Here is a 21,202-nt window from a genome sequence, read left to right as displayed (position 1 = left end):
ACTCCTGAGTGACTCATCCAAAGCGGTTCACGAGGTCACGTCATCGCGCCGTGACTGATGACAGAACGGAAGGGGAGGAGTCTTCCCCCTTCTGTTCCTCATCAGTGCAGATCACAGATTGTGCTCCATAACGCTGGGCGTGATCTGCCCGAGCAAGACGAGCATTTTTGGAAATGGCTTCTACGCGAGTGCCAGACCCCATGACGTAGTAGCTACATCTATGTGCCCTCAAAGGGTTAACACCCCAAAGCTGTCGCATATTTACAGGTGATAGGGCTTTTATTTTTTTTAATGTGTGCACTGTGATACAATTCTAACTCCAGAACTGGTACATTGAAGATGAACATCAGAAAATAATATAAAGCGTCTTCATAGAGATGTGGGTCTGCCTTAAAAGTAAAATAGTCTGTCTTCTCCAAACAAGCCATGATGTATTGTATTGCTAGCAGCTTAGTACCTGCTGTCCCTATCTCTGTCATTACTGCATCCATTATGAATTCTATGTTATTCTGGTGATAGCAGAAAGCATTTCTGTCCTACTGCCATATAAGTATAGTAACATTTTCTGTGTTTGGGAGGCTGGACGCACTGCATGCTGTTCTTTTCATTAATGGGGTTGGCAAAATATCATCTTAATAATAATCTTAGTTCTAAATACACCTGTTGGCAGGTACATTCCAGATTTTTATTGTGGTCATATGTAGTTACGTAGTAGATGAGGTCGAAATTAGACATGTCCAAGTTCAACCTATGCTAAATCTAGACAACAGATACTTATCCTATATTTGTATTTACAGTATTTTGATCCAGAGGAAGGCAAAGAAAAAAACCCAAGTGAAACATCATCCAATGATTAGTTACATAGTTACATACTTACATAGTTGATGAGGTTGAAAAAAGACATACGTCCATCAAGCTAAATTTAGACGACAGATACTTTATCCTATATTTGTACTTACAATATATTATGATATCTCATAAGAGGGGAAATAAATTCCTTCCTGACACCAAATATTGGCAATCCGATTACTCCATGGTTCAACACCCTTCCCATGTTTACTTATTTGTTATATCTCTGTATACCTTTACTTTCTAAAATGATGTCCAACCTTTTTATGAGGAGATCTATTGTATCTGTCATCACAGTCTCCATGGGTTATGAATTCCACATTTTTAACTGCCCTTACTGTAAAGAACCCTTTCCTTTGAAGATATCTATTGTATCTGCCATCACAAAAATGTTACATGGTGGGCATTACATTTAATTGCCTAATGAGAAGATAAGGAGAAGCAGACAGAGTTCAAAAGATGCATATAGAAAAAAAGTGAGGAGTGTTGGGAAATATAAAGAGAGAAGCACGGGAGATTTGATAGGAAGAACTACGTTGGTGAACTAGTTACAAAAGCCAAGATTCTGCCAATATAAATCTACGGAATGTAGAACCCATGTAGTGAATGTAAGCGGGTGTTCAAGTAGGTGAAGTAAGGCAATAAATACATTGGGGAGCAAAGCATTGACTAAAATGTGAAAGCATTGAGAAAATAGCTGAACAAGTCAAGCATAAAGATGACATGCCCCTATGCCAAGGGTAGCCAACTCCAGGTCTGAAGGGCCACCAAGATATCAGGATATCCCTGCTTCAGCACAGGTGGCTCAATCATAATGACTGAGCCACTGATTGAACCAACTGTGCCGAAGGGGGTATATCCTTCAGACCTGACCTGTTGGTGGCCTTTGAGGACTGGAGGACTGTAGCCAGGACATATTGGTGTTCATAACTAATACCTTTAATCACCCATCAACAGAATAGAGATATGCATGTCTTCATGACTAAGGATTTCAGAATGCAGCTATGACAACAAATAGCCAGACAGCGGATGCATGTCTAACCATTCACATTTGTAAGTCTGTGTCACTTTGTCATGTATCGTACCTTTTTAAGCACTGTGCATGATCCCACAGTCTGTGTGGTCAATTCTTAAAAAGAACACATACTAATCCAGTTGGGGGACTAATACAGTTTACGTTCTAAAGCAATCAGTAGAAATATTCATAAAAGAGCATGTTCTACTATATAATAATATCCAGTATATATGTCAAGTTTCATCTCTCCAAAGAATTTCTTTAAGTTGGATATTAATTAAAATTATATTACACAGAACCATGGCAAGTATGCATTTTTGACTTTGTGCGGTGTGTCTTTCCTTGCTGACCTTTCAATGGAAGTAATATACAACTGAAGAATCTTTCTCACTGTAGGGGGTCCAGTAGTAGTTTTTGAAGGTCATTAAGAGTGGCAATGGTGGACAGCACTTGTAATTATTGTAGGAGAGTTTCAATATTGTTGCTAAAATCCTCAAATGGTTTGAAGTGTACACTCACACTCAATATTGCAGAGTGGTTAATTGGCGTGAGTGGGGCCCAAAATTGAGGAGATGGTTTAAGTGCACAGTTATTTTTTCTACACTTAAAATAACTATTAATAGTTGAATACCTGTTTTATAGTATTCTTTCAACACACCTTGTCTGGAAAGCTTTCCAGCAGCTCCTCATGTTTCTCCATTCCAACACGTTGCTATCTGTTACATTAAAGACTTTCTTGTAGGATGTGAGCGCAGTGCTGATGTTTTTTGACAGTGTTGATAGGTCCCCTTCCATCACCTACTTCTTTGTGCCACTCAAGTCCCACATTTCACGATGACTTCATCAAACCCAGTACACATTGTTTGCTGTAGGAACTCAGAATGTTATTTTAAGTCGAAGCTGTTTTTGTCAATAGATTTTCTCATCAGAGAGACATTAAAGAAACTTCCTTGTATTGAGCTTAAATGAAAAGGTGTGTTAGCCCACATGCTTGTTTCAGGTGACAATTAGAATGAGCTCAATACATTTAGACATGACAACGGAATAAGGGCTTAATCGCCCTCATGGTTTGGGTTTGGTTTGGTCTGCATGCGTTGTGCTATTCGGGTTTCAGTGACTAGCCATGGTCCTTTCGGGCAAAGTTGCAGATTACACCATATTGGAATGATGAACAGAACCCGACAACGTTGCCTCCTTTATGCTATAATAAAAAAGGAACACAATTATTGGGCAAATGGAATAAAGCAGTGTATGGAGAAGTCACTGCGGTGCTAGTGAAGTGTGGCTTTAAATACTCCTAATCTCAATGTTGCACCCACAGAAAACATTGATGTAGTTATGTAATTCTAATTATATTGTGTTATTATCATTCAATATACAGTATATTGAATTTAGAACAAGCTTGTTTCTTCAATACATGCCTGGACCACCAATACTCTTTGTAATCCTTGGCAGTTTGCTACATGTTTCAAGGCTTTAAATCACTTCTTGTGGCAGTAATTGTTCATCTGACCAAATGGAATCTGTAATACACAGTGATGGGAAAGGATTCTGAGACTCTTCTGCAACTGTTGTTGCCTGTTCAGATGAGAAGTATACTGTACTAGGCGGTACAAATAGACCACCAATACTGTTTGTAATGTTTCATGATTTGTGGACTGTATACAGTTCTCAAAGGGATTTACTCTCACCCATTCACTGATGCGATCAAAGTACAGTAAGCAGAAAACTAACTTCTTAAGGGGAAAAAACCCTGGTAAAAATAGAGGGTAAAGTAACAACAAAAGAGAGCACGTCAGTGCAGACCATAAAACAGAGTTGCAGTCCAGTCATTAAAATCTTACAAAGATCCTGTGTAAATAATAACAGCACCTATCCGCCAAGGGTAAGATTTATCACAACACGCATGTTACATACGGTATCTGTCACCGGGGGAATCTTGCAGTACTATAATGCACAGAAGTTTTCAATGGAATGTGTGAGGATTTGGAAATGAATGGAATATTAGTCGGGTTGCTGGTGATCACTGGGGAGCTGCTGCTGCTGCTTGGATGTCAGTAGGCACCAGTGGGGCTCAGTCATGGCGAACCTGCCCAACTAGAGTGTTATTGTTGGAAAGCAAGACTGAGTACAAGTGCACACGTGGCGAGGTAATATTAATAACATTGCTGCTTTCTCACTTCATGTCAGGATGTGCTCACCACAAACGAGACGGGACCGCGGTGCTGAGGTGGGATAGGATATAACGCCACCCACAGCCACGAGGGCACGTCTTGATTGAAGAATGGTCTGGGATTCCGGGATCGGGGTAGGAGAGGTACGGATGGTAGAGGGTGCGGAAGCCAAGTCCAGGGTTAGAGAGAGAGACGTTGTCGTTTACCGTAAGCCAGAATCGGAATGCCAGAGATGAGGAGAGTCGTGATGCCGTATGCCGAGTTCGGGATGCCAGAGGTGCAGGAAGATGTAGCAGAAGCCGGTCCGGTACACGAGGGAATCTGTGAAACAGAACTAGGGAGGCAGAGAGTGATGAGAACAACTGGTTCTATGCTCAGCCGACGAGTTAATGAATTTGGAGGGTATATGTAGGTATGAGGAACCAATAGCCGAGTTGCAAGGTGGGGGTGTGTGAATGGGCCAGGCTGAGACAGGGATAGGTCTAGAAGAGTTCCTGGAGGAGGAGCTATAAATCCTAGAAGTATTGGTGAATTGTATTGTGGCATTGAAAAAGAGTACTGTCTCTTTAAAGGGTTGGTGCGCCCCTCTGTGGCCGCGCCTCCCTGTGGCAGCGTGTGTAGCTGCGTGCGCGGACCCACGCCCTGAACCGAGGGCTGAAGAGGAGAGTAGACGTGCGCGCGCGCGCATAGGAGGACCGGAGCTCGGCGCCATGGGGAAGGAGTACCTGCGAGCCGTGGGAGGCCCAGACAGAGCCGCGGGTGAGTAAGGAGCACGCCGTGCACGGCGTGACTCCTGCTTCCTTACACTTCACATGCAGCTTGACCTGCTGGTAAACCATTGCCTCAACTGACACCGCAGGTGAACAGTTACACCCTTGTCCTCTGGAGATAGCATAACCCGGATTTATACAGTGAACCTGATGGGTTCTGTTTGCAGTCTTCTTTTTAAAAATGTTTTATTGTAGACACGTGAAATGTTACCGTTGACATTTCTATACCAGTTATTTAAACTTGCAGCAGAAACTTCACCTATAACTATTTGTCAGGGGTCTCATACTCGTATAGGGCTCAAAGACTGAGCTGCCTATGCTGAAGCAGGGATATCCATAACACCTGGCCTATTGGTGGCCCTTGAGGACTTTGAAACCCCTGATATAAATCATGTTTTTTTTGTTTTTTTTTAAATGGATAAAGGCTATACAGGCATACCCCGGTTTAAGGGCACTCGCGAGTAAGGACAGTCGCCCAATAGGCAAACAGCAGCTCACGCATGCGCCTGTCAGCACATCCTGAACAGCAATACCGGCTCCCTACCTGTACCGAAGCTGTGCGCAAGCGGGGAGACTATAGAGCCTGTTACAAATGCGTTATTTACATCAGTTCTGCACGTATATGACGATTGCAGTACAGAACATGCATCGATTAGTGGGAAAAGGTAGTGCTTCACTTTAAGTACATTTTCACTTTACATACATGCTCCGGTCCCGTTGCGTATATTAATGCGGGGTATGCCTGTAATGTTAAGTTATATGGGAAAAGTTCTAATGTTATGGCCAAACCCAAATCCGGTCCACTTAGCTGAAGTAACAAAAAAAAGTACACAATTGTTTTACAGTACAATTCACCCAAAACAAGTAAAGTAAAATGGCAGACCTGCCTTGCAATCCCACAATACCTAAAGCGTTTCAGCAGGCATCCCGTGGGTGTCCCAGCATACACTAAATAGAACGGGAGGATTACTACCATAAAAGGTTTGGTGAGCAACAAAACAAATTCTGTTTTCATTTGAATATTTTATACTTACGTTTGACACAACCCGGCTTGCATATTTCTGCCTAGTCATGTCCTTTTATACGCTGTATCTGTGCATAAAGAAGCCAGAGCTTACATTATAGAGTAGGCTCACATTTACTAAGAAATGCAACTCCATAAGACCTCCTACCAGCATGTCTTGGTAAATAAGTCACCTTACAGTAAAGGGCCATATAGGATAACACCTTTTAGTACAGTAAAGGGCCATATGGGATAACACCTTTTAGTACAGTAAAGGGCCATATGGGATAACACCTTTTTAGTGCATATGATAGAGTGCCCTTCAAAATTCATTGGCCAAACACTGTGTATGGTCAATGGTTGCGAGCAGGAAAAGTACAGTTGTGCATTTTCAAAAGGTTTGTTCTGCATTTATGAGCTAAAAACAGAAAGCGTGAAAATGAAGATTGATCACTAAAGTTGGAGCACTGCAGTATATTGCAACGCCTACATAATGGGGTCAACCATATCTCACTGCGAGTAGTCATTGTTTTCAGAGACAGGAGACAAAAATGTAATAACGTTTGCATAGCGCTATCCATTTATAATTAGTAACTTGTTTCATGTTAAACTTTAATAGTACGATATGTGGCATAAACACATCTTCAAGCTGCAGTTCAGTCAATATCCTGCATGTGTGTTTTTTTTAATAAATCAGTTCTGTAGTAAGAAAAAATACTTTTAGCATTTTCTGTTTTTAAAAAAACAACTTTGAAAGACCAATTTTCTTGTATTCTATTTTAACAGCCATTTGCTCAGGCACTGCCCCTTCTTGTCCTGTCACAAGCTCTGGCACACCCCTTTGTCAGCCCTGCCCTCTCTCTAGCACATGTCAGTGCAGGAGTGCTCATGAATATTCTTGAGCTTCCACTGACTGACAGAAGCAAATAAAAAATATGCCAGCTCTAATTATGTCACCAAATTTCGCCTATTAATACATGGAGAACGAATTGACCTGCAGCTATACAGCTCTTTAGGTAATTAGAGATTGCACACATGAAACTATTGAAGTAAAAAAAATAATAAAAAAAAAAAGACTGAACTGCAGCTTTCATACTGTACAGGTATAAAGTAATGATGCTTGTGTACTATAGCTGGGGGGCGCAGCGCTTACAGAGGCACCGTGCTCTTCCCCAAGGCATTTAAATTAAATGCCGGGGACCGCACGAGGCCTCTGTAATTATCTCTTAGGCTGGGATTATGGTGTCGGCGTTGCTACGCGCGCACGGCAAGCACGGTGCTCTATTTTGTAATGGGTCACGTGGGGGTCACGTGACATCACATGAGCCGCGGCGTCATTCAACGCCGCATCACCCTAGCAACGCGGTGTCAAATGACCCCCACTGCATCATTTGACGCTGTAGGACGGTGGGGGGGGGGGGGCATGAACACGGAGGCAGTGCTGGCAGGGGGGCGCAGTGACAAAGAATTGTGCACCCCTGCACTATAGTATCCTTAGGTTTGTCGATTGCACATTTGACACAGTTTGTATTACAATATCATTCCTTTTCAGACAGTCTGTGCCTACCAGAGCTATCTCTGTGTTGCATCTGGTTTTTTTTTCTTCGTATTAAAGCTTTCAGCATAATACGTGATTTGTGTGTTGAAATAAGACATGGCTGTGCAGTTATTGTAGCAGTCGTGTGTACCTGGGGAGAAGCCGGCGCTGACCAGCGATGTATATTTTAGTACATACTTTCCAATCTGTACCAGGACTACTGGCTGCAATTTGATGGCACCTGTTCCGTTCTCCGGAACCCCGATTTATAGAACTCCTGCACAGAATACATGCTCGGGATGCTTGCATTGTTTGATTTCTTGGTAATGCTAATAAGACTAGAGATTAAGAACCGTCAACTAGTATTATCTGATGGACAGAATATATTTTTAAATTCAGTTGGAAAAGGACTAATACGTAATCTCATTAAAAGTGTCAGTCAGACATGTAGTGTGATTGTGAAAGTGTTAGACTTTTAGTGGATAGGGTAGCGGGTTTTAGGGTAATGGGTTAATGTCTTTAGGGTGGGGGGTAGCGTTGGTATTGGGGGTTAAGATTAGGGTTTTTGGGGTAAGGGCTAGTGTCAGGGATTTACCTCAGCGGCGCAGTTGCCAGCGGAGTTTTGGTCGCGGCAAAATGTCCTAGACGGCAATAATACACGTTAATACCCCCCACAATACACACACGATAATACCCCCACAATACACACACGATAATACACCCACAATACACACACGATAATACCCTCACGATACACACGGTAGTACTCCCCACAATACACACACGATAGTACCCCCCACGATACACACACGATAGTACTCCCCACAATACACACACGATAGTACACCCACAATACACACACATAATACCCCCACGATACACACACGATAGTACCCCCCATGATACACACACGATAGTAGCCCCCACGATACACACACGATAGTACTCCCCACGATACACACACGATAGTACTCCCCACAATACACACACGATAGTACTCCCCACAATACACACACGATAGTACTCCCCACAATACACACACGATAGTACTCCCCACAATACACACACGATAGTACTCCCCACAATACACACACGATAGTACTCCCCACAATACACACACGATAGTACTCCCCACAATACACACACGATAGTACTCCCCACAATACACACACGATAATACCCCCCACAATACACACACGATAATACCCCCCACAATACACACACGATAATACCCCCCACAATACACACACGATAATACCCCCCACAATACACACACGATAGTACTCCCCACAATACACACGATAGTACCCCCCACAATACACACATGATAATATTCCCGCACACCATAATATGCCACACTACGTACACAATAATAAGAGACCACAATAATACCCCCCACGATAATACACACTACAGAGACTCACATTGGGGGGAGGGGAGGTATATGTGCTGCTGTTAGAAGAGAGAATATGGGGACTGCTCGTCTCACTTGTGTTTTTCAATAAAGCCCTATTTCTCTGACCGGGAGTTTTGACCATCAATCATTTCTGTTTCCTTGCTGTTGCTCCGGATGCCTGCCTCTTCTCTCTTCACATTGGGGGTGGTCTCAGGCCTCTGGTGCTGCTCGAAAGTTGGTCCTGACTTCTGGGCGGGCCCAGCCTCCGCCACACACTGATGGAGAGAGAGGCAGAGGAGCAGGAGGCCCGGCAGGAGAGACGGGCCCGCAGCTGTTGGGAGAGAACTGGGCAATCGGAGTCCCGGCAACCAGACAGAAGTTGGACCTGACCTCTCGCCAGGTCCAACTTTTCCAGAGCTGGCCGGCCGTGGGTCCCCCGCAGCCAGCCAGTTGTCTCAGCTCTCCTTCCTGCCGCCGGCCCCGCAGATGAAAAATAATGATGTAAGTTAAGATGGCAAAGCAAACTCTGCAACGTCTCAGTGACCCCTTCCTATAAATAATATATGATTGGTTGGCATTTTTTCAATTTTATTATAAAGTTCAGAAGCCAAGACAGCCATTAGACAATAAATTATTCTGTTACATAATAAGGTGTTTAAAGATTAAACTATTAAAAAAAAAAAGGTGAGGCTGGGGTTATTATATCAAATAAAGCCGCTGGGGGCTGAACTAACCACAAATGAATAGGTAAAGGATCGCTGATCAATATTAAAGTAAGTAGCGCTCAAATGATGTTTGAAAATATCTGAGTTGATTTATTTTCCGATGTTTTAATAATAATAACTTAATTTCATGTAGTTCTTTCGTCCCAATGGGACTCAAAGCGCTTCCCAATTCCAATCTGTGTTTATCAAATATTTATACCAGGAAAAAATACATGGAGTTACCTCTCGTTTTCAACGATGTCCTTGGCACAGAGTAAAGTTGACAACATTACAAGTTTACAGTTGCAAACACGTTTAAAATGGGAAAGCGTCGAAGTCTTCAAGGAAGCAGATTTGAGGGGCTTGTGTCAATTCTTCCAGCAGTGGGGGGAGGGGGAGGAGGGTCTGATGTTGGTGCCTGAGGCACAGGGACATAAATTATCTTGCATGATCGCACAGATAAACTCATTGACTTCAAAGGGAGTCTCCATACGATTGTGTCCCAATAGGCACGATCACAGTTTAATGGGGAAAAAAGCCGGTGTTATTGTTCTCAGAACCCGGGCTGTGACTCGCTGTGCTGCACATTTAAGCCCATTTAAGCCCAACATTCCCTCTGTGGAAAATTAATGGCATGACATACAAAACTTTATGCCCAAAATATATAATATTTTTATTCCAAAGTACTTTAAAAAAAAAAAAATCTATATATATATCATACGGTGCCAATATCAGGAGGCAGTTATTCACGTTATTATTCACTCATCCACATGTAGTTGAGCAGGAGGCTACCTTCATGTGGAATCAAACTGCTCATTCTGAAGTAATATGCATTCAGCACTATATATTAAGCATATGTAGGACACATTTTAATCAAAAGGGGAATAAATAGCAATATTTGTTAACAGCTACAGAAAACAGCCCCTGATGTGAATGTGTACGTAGCTGCATTAATGTTGCAGACTCTGACAGCAATATTGGACTGTGCTATCATAAAGGGGCTTTCAAATGAACCTTGAAAGGAATGGAACATTCCTCTTCTAATATTAAGTGACAAAGTAATGACACAGTAATCCCTACTTCCTCTGTCACCTTTAAATAAATTGCAGGGTACAAATAGAATAGGCGTGCGAGGAAACAGGAAAGCATTTGTTTCATTACATGACAATAGTACAAAAGGCATGGCCCCAATTTAACCCTATAAAAAAAAGAAGCCGTATAAGTTCCAGCAGGAACCGTCCGGTAAAGAAACGTGTACGGTGGTATTTATGGAAGTTTGTCTATACACCGACGCATTCCTATGGTATGGTAGAACAATATTTCAGGGGTCACTTACCAGGGACCTGCAGACTGCAAAATAGAAGACAAAGAACCAAACCGCGCACTGAGGATCAGTATGTTAATAATTATATTATTTCAACAATAAAATAAATGGTGAACATGATACAAAATAGAAACAAAAAAACAATCAATAGTATAAACGCATTAAACATACAATGTAGTTCAAAAAGTGGTAAACGCAACCCGGAGGAATGTGGGATGGTCGACGGGATAAGCAGATGTGACAGTTCGGAACAATCACCGCCAGCAAGATGTAAAATTAACCTGGTTTGCGATACCGCTGGTATGGACACGCAACCTCACGAGGCCGCTACGCATTGTGCACTTGTGTGGTTCATCAGGGGGTCACATGAGGTTGCGTTAACGGTATGTTTGATTTTCTACTTGCTATTAGAACCCATAATAGTGAAGACATATTTTGTATTAGTGACTCGTCCATTTCAATATTAACCCATGGTGTTTGACCTTTGGGTAGTGGTCAGTAGATTAGGAAAATTAGTTTTGCTTCTCTGTAATATCTTTTTATATCCGAGAGTGCGAGGCCACCCATTGTTAAGGGTTTTACCATGGTTGCTTGATTCTGGGCTTCCTACCATTCCATATGAAACGTGACCGTGACCTTTGTAGATCTTTGATTATAAACATTGATACTTAAACTGGGAGAAATACTCATTGATAAAGCACCTTGGGGTGCGAAATGCGTAGGAGGTCCTATGCCTCCATTGGGAGATTTATTATCAATACAATATTTTGATACTACCTAGCTCCCCTGGCAGTGCGCTGCTATTTCTTTTTTGTCTCCATCTGAAACTGGAAGAACCTGAAATAGGTATAAAATTCTGGGCAATACATTCATTTTTGTGGATACTATTCTCTCTGACCACTTTTTGTTTGGGAAAGAGGCCCATGGAGTCCAATCCTGTGTAATTTGTTTTAATTAGGGGGGATAATTTTAGTGTCTTTAGATCTATCTTTTTGTAACGTGTACCCCTAAATACTTGACGATCTCTATCTTCCAATTTATTTTGACCTATGTATTTTGGCTTGCGTCTTGTGGTCTGTATGTAATCCTAGTGCCTCTGATTAAGTGTTGTTAATTTTAAAGTTGAATAGTTCGCCAAACGTCCCAATCTCTCTGAAGAGTTCAGCTAGGGAGACCTTGAAGTCACGAAGGATAGGAGAATATCGCCTGCGAACAGCGACATTTTGTACTCTTTACCTCCTATTATTAGTCCTTTAATTTTGTTATTCAGCTTAATTGTAGAAGCCAACAACTATTACCAAAGCAAACAGAAGTGGTGAGAGTGGTGATCCCTGTCTTGTTCTGTTTTTTATTCTGAATGGTTTAGAGAGAAATTCCGATGCGTTCACCGTTGCCTTGGGGAGCTATAAAGAGCTTGAATGCCTGCTAAAAATGTAGGGCCTCGTCCTGCTCTGTTAAATACATGGAACATGAAAGGCCAGCTAACCTTGTTTAAGGACTTCTCAGCATCCAAGCCCAAAATAACTGAGGGGGTACTGTGTGCATTACAGTTGTGGGTAATATCTGTTAACCTGTGTACATTATCAGCAGCCTGCCTTTCGGGGACAAACCACACCTGATCTGGGTGGATCAATGATCCTAACGCAGCGTTTAGTCTTGTGGCCATGATTTATGCAAATTTTTCTTACATCTGAGTTAATCAGCCAAATTGGCCTATAACTTGGGCAATGGAAGAGGTCTTTCCTGTCCGTCGGTATCACTGAGATTGTTTTCTTGGGGTTGCTGTCTTCCTTTAAGCAATCCATTAAACAATTTTAACTGGTGTAGGATTAAGGTTGGGGCGTACTTTTTAGAATATAAATTGGGGCATCGTCAGGGCCTGGAGCTTTAGATGTTTTAAAGGTCTTCATAACTTGATATATCTCAGAAGTGATTTGTTGCTGTAGTGTTTCTGTGTCTTGTGTATCCAAGACTGGTAACTGGCAATTATCTAAGTATTGGGTAATTGGGCTTCTCTATTGTGTTTTTTGTTTCCCCACCTCCAAGGTTGTAGAGTTGTGAGTAGTTCCGTGGTTACCACCACTCTTTGTGAGTAGTACTGTCTGAAAAGAGGGTACAGAGATCCCAAAGTGGTACAATTTTGAATATCCCAGCATACTTCCCAGGTTGCACCTCCCAATCGACCAACACATTTTGGGAGCTCAAGCGAGGTCACCTTCCCTTTACCTACTTAAAATAAGATCTTGTTTGCCTTTGCAGCTACTCCATGACTTTGGGCCGCCCCCAGAAGAAGCCGTCAAGCACGGTGAAACGTACGTCGCGTCCACACAGGCTGGTTGTATGCCAACGGGGTTATCTCTCTAGTAGATCAAAGCTGTGCGTCCATGCCTCAAGTTTAAACAAAATTGAATCAAAAATTGAGCATTCTATCTAACTCTGCTCATAATAAGCATGACAAATTCCTTCCCAAGAAACCCCGGCTCTGATCCGGGTGTAAGGTACTCACTCACACGAGGTACCAAGTATGTTAACAGCCGTCTCTACAGTAGATATCTACCTGAGCTGATCAATACACTGTGCAGCTATACTTATATGAGCCCAAGCCAGCTATCACAGCTCAGCCAAGATGCGCACGCACCTCTGTGAGATATAGGCGATACACCAATTGACCTCCATTTTAAGGGTTAGGTCGGCATAACCGCCGGCAGAAATACAAATCAGATCCTGTTTCGGATCCCAACTCAATTTTTAGGAAGGAAAGGTATACAGGGATATACCAAATAAGTAAACATGGCAATGATGTTGATCCAGGGAATAATCTGATTGCCAATTCTTGGAGACAGGAAGGAATTTATTTTCCCCCTTATGAGATATCATTGGATGATATGTCACTGGGGTTTTTTTTTTGCCTTCCTCTGGATCAATATACTGTAAGTACGGATATAGGATGAATTATCTGTTGTCTAAATTTAGCATAAGTCGAACTTGTTAGACGCATGTCTTTTTTTTCAACCTCATCTACTTCGTAACAATGTAGCTTTAAGCTCACTCAACACTTTCTGCATTACTTCTTGCATGGTGAGCTTTATTTCCTGCATCCAGTTTTTAATTTCCTTCCTGAAGAAAGGTCTGCAGTTCTGCTCTTTATCTGGTTCTGAGTTCGAGCTTCCTTCCTCCCACAGAGGTCGGCCATCTTGGATTTTCATTTTTGCAAGGGGCGCTTGCTTTTTCTGAAAAACAGTGTGCCGCGTCCTCTTTCCCCATTTTTCTTTTGACTGTGTGACATAGCAGGTCCTTCCCGGAGACTCCTCGCTTTGTTGTTGAAGTCGTGGGTTGCTTTTTGATGGCGCTAGCTTCTTTTTACTGCTGTGGGAGTGCAGGGCTTTAATTTCTGGTGGCCATCTTGGATTCCGCCGCTCTTTGACCTCCGAAATAATATATTTTTAACATACTGATCCTCAGTGCGCTGTTTGCTTCTTTTTCTTTTGTTTTTGCGAGACCTCCTTTTGTGAGCTCTCACTTAGGGGCTTTGGGAGTAGTCTTGCTGACAGCTACAGGGTGAAAACAGTGTCTAATCTCCCATCAACATGGGAGAGCGTGAGCGCAGTTTTCAAAACTTTCTCTCTTTTAGATTCATCAAAGAAAAAAAAGTCATACCTTTTAGTGGACCAGTTTTGTAGCTGGGAGACTCTGATATATGGATTCTCCAAGGGAGATAACAGTTATTTCCCTGTATCCCGTGCAGACGCACTTACCAGAACACCCTCCTACTGTCTCTGTACATTCTTCTTACTTACCACTTAGATTGTAAGCTCTTTGGGACAGGGACTCCTTTTTCCTAATGTTTTATTTTTCAAGCGCTTATTCCCATTATGTGCTATATTGTTATGTCACGTGTATTACTGCTGTGAAGCACTATGTAAATGGATTGCGCTATATAAATAAAGATATACATACATTATACATTTAACTGTAGCATTCTCCAAAACAGTGTGGGGTGTTCAACTTTTTTTTTGGATTTTTTTTTTAAATATATCAATTTGGGTAGTGAAGGTCAGCGGCTGTAATTATTGTGCATGGTCCAAAATGATTGTTGGGTTTCCATTATCTGGAGAAGAACATCTTTTCATTGTCTTGTCTGTAGTCTTGCTCTGTGTTCATCATCTCAGTAGCCGTGAGAGAAACTGTTGCTTTGACCCATTCATTTATTGTTCTCAAAGGTGTCTCTTGTCTCTAAGAAATAAGCACTTAATCGGAATAATGAATTGCCCTAAAACAATGACGTTCCTATCACAAACAAATGTAGGAATTGTTGGGTGCAAATTCAACCAATCAAAATGCACGATTTTTATATTTGTTCGGAATATCATCTAGTGATCGAAGTACTGTATGATTTAAAGAGTGGTTGTGTGTCTGATTTCAATATCCTTGTTAATTACTGTGATTAATCTGGAATCTAATTTTTCCAATGTTTCCATGTTTTATGCTATATGCTTTTTCATGCTCCCAAAAAGAAGGCAGGTTTTTTTTGTTTGTTTTTTTAAATTTGACATGTTCTGTGCAGAAATTGACACCGACGGCATAAAGAGATTAAAAAGAACTTGTAGTTTAGCTCGTTAATAAAAAATAAAGTAATGTTACTGCACACTGCTTATTATAATTTATTTATTTATAAAATGTTTTACCAGGAAGTAATACATATAGAGTTACTCGCCTTTTCAAGTATGTCCTGGGCACAGAGTTATGATGCCGTTACAAGGTTACAAATAAACAGTTACATAAGTGAGCAGGGTTATACATTATATACAAGACATTGCATGCACAGTTAGAGATAATATATGTTATAGGCGTATGTAACAGTTATAGACCAGATTAAAATGTGAGACAGCTTTAGTTTTGAAAGAACTTAGACTGGTGGCGACTGTGAGAGTCTCCGGTAGACTGTTCCAGTTTTGGGATGCACGGTAAGAGAAGGAGCGGACGGATATTTTGATAATCACACTCACCACTGATCTGATCACATATTGTCTCACAAATACAGATAAATGTCAATGAAACGGGGAAAAAATGCTTCCATGAAAATATCACATGAAAAAGAACAATTCTTTGGGCACACAAAAGATGATGTGTGAGTAATTTGCCCTGATTAAAAAGAACATGCTGCACAGAGTAAGGGAGCTGGAAGTTTGTAAAATAAGCAGTTGGCATTTAAATTTTTTTTTTAAATGTGTAAGGTAATAAAGAAAAGTCTTTTCCGGAAATGTAATAATGAATTGGGATCCCTCGCCAATTAATGGCTTTTTCAAATGTACGAGTTATTTTCGGTCTGATGAATACCAATTGGAAGATGTGTTATCTAGCAAAGTTTTAGTTGTATAAAAAGCAATACTGCATATAGTATTTCTGGTTAATTTCCATTTCCTTCAGTGTTTATTAAGTCCAAGCACAAAACCCAACTTTCTCCATAATTAAGAATAATGGTTATCTAAACAGATACCTGTATGCTGAAATGTAGAATATAATGCAGTTATCTGGAAGAATTCCGTGATATCATGAAGAACATTCATTAAAGAGATAACAATGATTAATATGTATGAGGATAAATGAAGAGACAATTCAGGGCGAGTGGTCAAAGATTCTCGCCTGCAAAACCCATACAAAAAGATATCAGGATTATTAGAGAAAAAAAAACATAATTTTGCTTTAAATTGTATTTCTTTCTTTGAAAAATCCAGTGCTATATTTTCCACTAGGGTCTTGCAGCTGGAAGACTTTAATAGACTGTCAGAAGTGAAGTCTCGTGGGGGAGAGGTATCAGTGGTGCACAGCTCGGTGAAAAACTAATAAGGCTGGATTGTTTTAAATGTGAAAAAATGATTTATTCGGCCATAGGCAAATGGATAAAAAAAAAGAGAGGGATAACCTCACAAGCAAACTCTGACGCTTTTCACCCGCAAACCGGCTTTATCTGTGACAAAAAATGCTGTCTTTTCAAGCGACGGCCGCGTGACGGGAGCGGTTCAGCCAATCACGGCGAACCAGCCTGGTGATGAGTCCGCCACACCTCCCCAATCGCTGGAAGCTGAATTCACCCATAGACGCGCGCTAGCGCAGACTATAATCACAGCCTAAGAGTGCAGTAACAAAAAAGTATTTTTGCTGGTACCTGGGTCCAGTGTAAGAACCCTGCTAAACAAGGGTGTTCTTTATCAAACTCCCACCTGTAAAACTGGGGCATAATAGAAGCAAAAACTGCTACTAGATCTAGCAAAGAAAACGATTCCCATTGAAAGCAATGGAATATTTCCCTTTGACGCAACTGTTTTATGATGACACTGTTTCCTAAATACAGGTGGAATATTTCCTTATTAGCCCTTCTTAATGTACGTTTACAGATATTTTAATATATTACAAGACCTAACACGCTACCTGTTCCTTGAGGAAAAATAGTGTCAGGAACATAATGGGCAAAATATTCTTTTTAGGAAAGTGGGACAGGAAACTATGAGTAATCTTACATTAACTTGTGTTGGGCTGATGAGAATTTAACTTCAGGGAGAGCGTAGAAAAATGCAGCAATTTTCAGTACATTATTAGTCTCCCACATCAATAGGGGAGCGTTGGTTGGGAAATTGGGAATCTGCCTGAGAGAACTGGGCACTACATTTTCCTTGATTTGAAAGTTCAGTTTTAATGAACATTGCCTTGTGTACACAATAATATCCAGTACATGAAAGGGAGAACATTGTTTTTCAGCAATCGCGAGCTTGGCTGGAATTCCCATGTGTTCTGATCTTTGACTGCGCTGCATAAACAATCCTTGCAAATACTGTACGTGTGTTTAGATACTTTCCCAGTCTGTTGTGGGCCTTTGGTTCTTGCGATGTGCGCAAATTAACACAGGTTTTGCTTTTGTGCTCCATGCTCTGCAGAAACACGATGACAGTATTTCCGAATGCAGTACCGTGGATCTGAGAAAGTCCAGGGAACTCATAGAGCTGCTCCCAGAATCATCAGAGGACTTCATGGAACCTGAAGAATGCTTCACAGAAGGTAAAATTTAAATTACATCTGACATTTAGAGGAAACCTAATTTGATAAAAAAAAAAAAACAGATCTCTGGGCATTCCAGTGCTTATTATGCATAGTCTTTACAATGCCAATTCACTTTGCATTGTACCTTGGTAACTTGGTAACCAAAGTAACACTGAATGAAGAGCGTGACAAAAAGGGTGAGTAGCAAAGACTATAGTGCATTTTTATAAGCAGACAAAACAAGTATCGAGTCTCTGTAGCAGATTCTCTAACAGATAAGGAGATGCCCAGTCACAGTATTACATAGTGTTGTCTGCAGTGCCATCTGCTGTCCACATGCAGAGAGAAAGGGGTAACGTTTGCTAACTTGAATGTATAAATAAATTGCATTGACCTTTTTACTATAGTTCTCAACTTGACTGACGTGATGCTACTCCGTCAGACATTTTAACATATAGCTCACATGAATGTTTTCCATGCATGTTTTGTGTGTCCAAGTTATTTCCAATTTTGGAGACGTTTTCCAAATTGAAGAAAGCTGCTAATTCCAGTCTACTGAACTGTTTCCATTATTTCTGTGCCGTCCCGAAGAAACCAAGCCCTGTAAAAGTAACAGATACTTTCTAGTGCGGGGAGACACCTTGAAACCTATTGACATCCATGTGCTATAATGTGTCTCCCAGTGCCCTCAAATATCGTATGGCAGAAGACTGCTTAGAAAATATGGCCCTAAACGACCCGTAGAACTGGCATTGTATCTACAAATACCAGATAAGCATTACCCGTAAATCCATCCTTTTCAGGATTTTTTTTAAAGACCAGATTGGCAGGTAGAATGCCCTTCGGAAATGATTGCTGCATTATTATTTATATATTATGGGAAAGCAAGCCTCAATTTTTATGTTGGGCTTGGATACAGTTCAAAAAATAGTTAGAGCAAAACAGAACTATTGAATGAAATAAAGATTTGTTACAACGTCTGCGCCTTAGTAATGTTATGGACCTTTCCCATACATGACAATAAATAATACAAAGACTGGCCAATGCATAGTAGGTACAAGTCATTTTAAATTGAACTAACGTACAGTAAGTAGTTGCATCAATGTTTTCATGGCATTTATACATCGTTTTAGTCTTAGGGTTTCTGTCACAGTCTGGGACATTTGGTCGCAGACGTTTCGCCGCGAGCAAATGACCCCCAGCATTTAGCCCGCAGCTCATTAAGGTAACTGACTAATCTTTACCCTTATCCTAAACCCCCGCCCAAATCTGAACCCCTATTACTAACACTAAACCCTATCATAAAAACATTCACCCTATAACCCTTTACCCTAAGCCCTTACCCTAACCGCTAAACCCCTAAAGATAACCCCCTACCCTAAAACGTACCCACTCGCAGAAGCGGCTATGGCAGTGTCCTCCTGCGGCGAAATGCCCGCTGGGAGTTGGTCACGGCGGGACGGTCGCGACCAAAACGTCCCATTCCGTTCTGACAATGCTCAGGAAATTAGAGCAATTATACGGCATATGTGGGTTCTTGTTGTTATTAAAAATAAAGGCAAACCCCACAGCTAGGTCTGCTGAACAGTGCAATAAATGTATTATTGCTTGTTCGGAACTAGAGTTGGGCAATATAATGTAACTATATAATTACAATATCACGATTAGAAAAATTGAAGATACATTGATATATACTTTTATTTTATTTTTAATTATCACAATACTAGTGACAATCAACCATGGGAGTCATTGGCATTTTAGAGCAGTTAGTGACATGCAGTGTAAGACACAGCAGCCTTAAGGCTGTTATATACTGTGTGGCCGTGCGCGCGTGCGTGCCTGTGCGAAGGCGCGTGCCGCACACGTTTTGTGTGTATACTGTGCGCGAGTGTATGTATGTGTGTGTGTATATGTGTGTACATGTGTAATTTATTATTTATTTAAAAAAAAAACCACTTTGATAAAAATAAAATATTTATTAGCATTGTGCAGACACACACATACTGTACATACACACACACACATATATACATACATACACATGCATAAATATATATATACACACACATATACATACGTTTCAGCGCCGGTAGCAGCGCAAAATCATTGTATTCCCTGTCTTCCCTGCTGTCGGCCCTAATGCACGCTCACTGCCGTGCGCGCGCGGCCCTTGTATAGAAGCGCTGACTAACCTCAGCCAATTATAAGTGCCGTGCACGCGCATGGCGTGGCGCACGCGGCCACTATATAACAAGCCTTATTGAAGGCATATCTACCACTGATAAAATGATCCTCAATTATAGTAACACCTTCCTTGTCTGGAGAATCTGTTTGCTCTGTCCTCTTAACCCCTTTAACCGTAACGTGTAATAAATGTTAAAACTAAATTCCTTGCAAATAATTAATTTTTTTTTAACATTAATGAAAAAAGTGAATGTATATTTTTCTATTGACCAGATATTGTATCTGCTATATAAACCAATATCGAGATCACAATACATTTCTTAATATCGTTATCCGTGAGCAATTTGTTATCATCTCAATAAATTATATTCAGAGGAACCAACTTCTAATGTGAGATATTCAGGAAGTCATCTAGTCAAATTCAGACCAGGGTTAGCCTGTGTTCAGCCTCCCAGTACTTCTGTTCATGGATTCGTCACATCTTAAAGCAGCAATACAGGCTTAATTTATTCTTGTTTTATTCGTTTTCTTGTTGTTGTAGTTCTAGGATTGACACAGGGGGTCTCTGTGTTCATTTCAGCTCTGAGGACCACCTGCTTCCAGAGATAATTAGCTACGTAAGGGGTGCCAGTGTCCCGGTCAAGTGGGCCAATAGGAAGCCGCACAGGATGACGTCGCAACATCCTATTGGCTCACGTGATGCAGGACATTTAACCGTCGCCATTATGTTGGGCACACAGTTCCCTTGCTGCAGAGATACCGGCACCACTACAGAGATCAGTTACTCTGGAATTAAGGGGTCCCTGGAGTTGAAATTAACACAGTTCAGCTGCAGAGACCCCCTGCTTTAATCCTGTAATAAAAAAAAAAACAATAAATGATACCTGCCTTGTTGCTTTAATGATGTTCAGAATGCCTAACACACGCAGTTCCCTTTAAAATACAGTTGTTGACATGCTTTTAAACATGGTAATAGTAAAAAAGGGTATGAAACCTTAATAAATATTACATTGCTGAGAGACTATTTCATGTCATAAAAGCCGGTGCCTTTTTTCCACGCATAGTCAGAATGACTTTATTGCGACACATATTTAGACTTCTGTTTCTCTATCGAACATGTCTCCACATTAACACTGAAGCTTTCAGGCTACTTGTGGTTATATTTCACGTGTACACTTCACAGATAACAGACAACACACACGCAAGCAGCA

The 21,202-nt window shown here is 41.1% G+C and overlaps 1 protein-coding gene across 5 annotated transcripts in view; it reads left to right on the top strand.

The window, feature by feature from the left end:
* LOC142487879 (sodium channel protein type 5 subunit alpha-like) overlaps nt 1-21,202 on the top strand; it is a 379,502-nt gene that overhangs the window by 274,481 nt on the left and 83,819 nt on the right. For all 5 annotated transcript variants that reach the window (XM_075587912.1, XM_075587913.1, XM_075587911.1 and 2 more), the window contains exon 18: nt 17,705-17,825. In XM_075587912.1, the coding sequence (XP_075444027.1) occupies nt 17,705-17,825 (121 nt within the window). The remainder of the gene's footprint in view (nt 1-17,704; nt 17,826-21,202) is intronic.

Source organism: Ascaphus truei, chromosome 2, assembly GCF_040206685.1.
Source record: "Ascaphus truei isolate aAscTru1 chromosome 2, aAscTru1.hap1, whole genome shotgun sequence".
Taxonomy (NCBI): Eukaryota; Metazoa; Chordata; class Amphibia; order Anura; family Ascaphidae; genus Ascaphus; species Ascaphus truei.
This window is presented reverse-complemented; position numbering and strand designations above follow the sequence as displayed.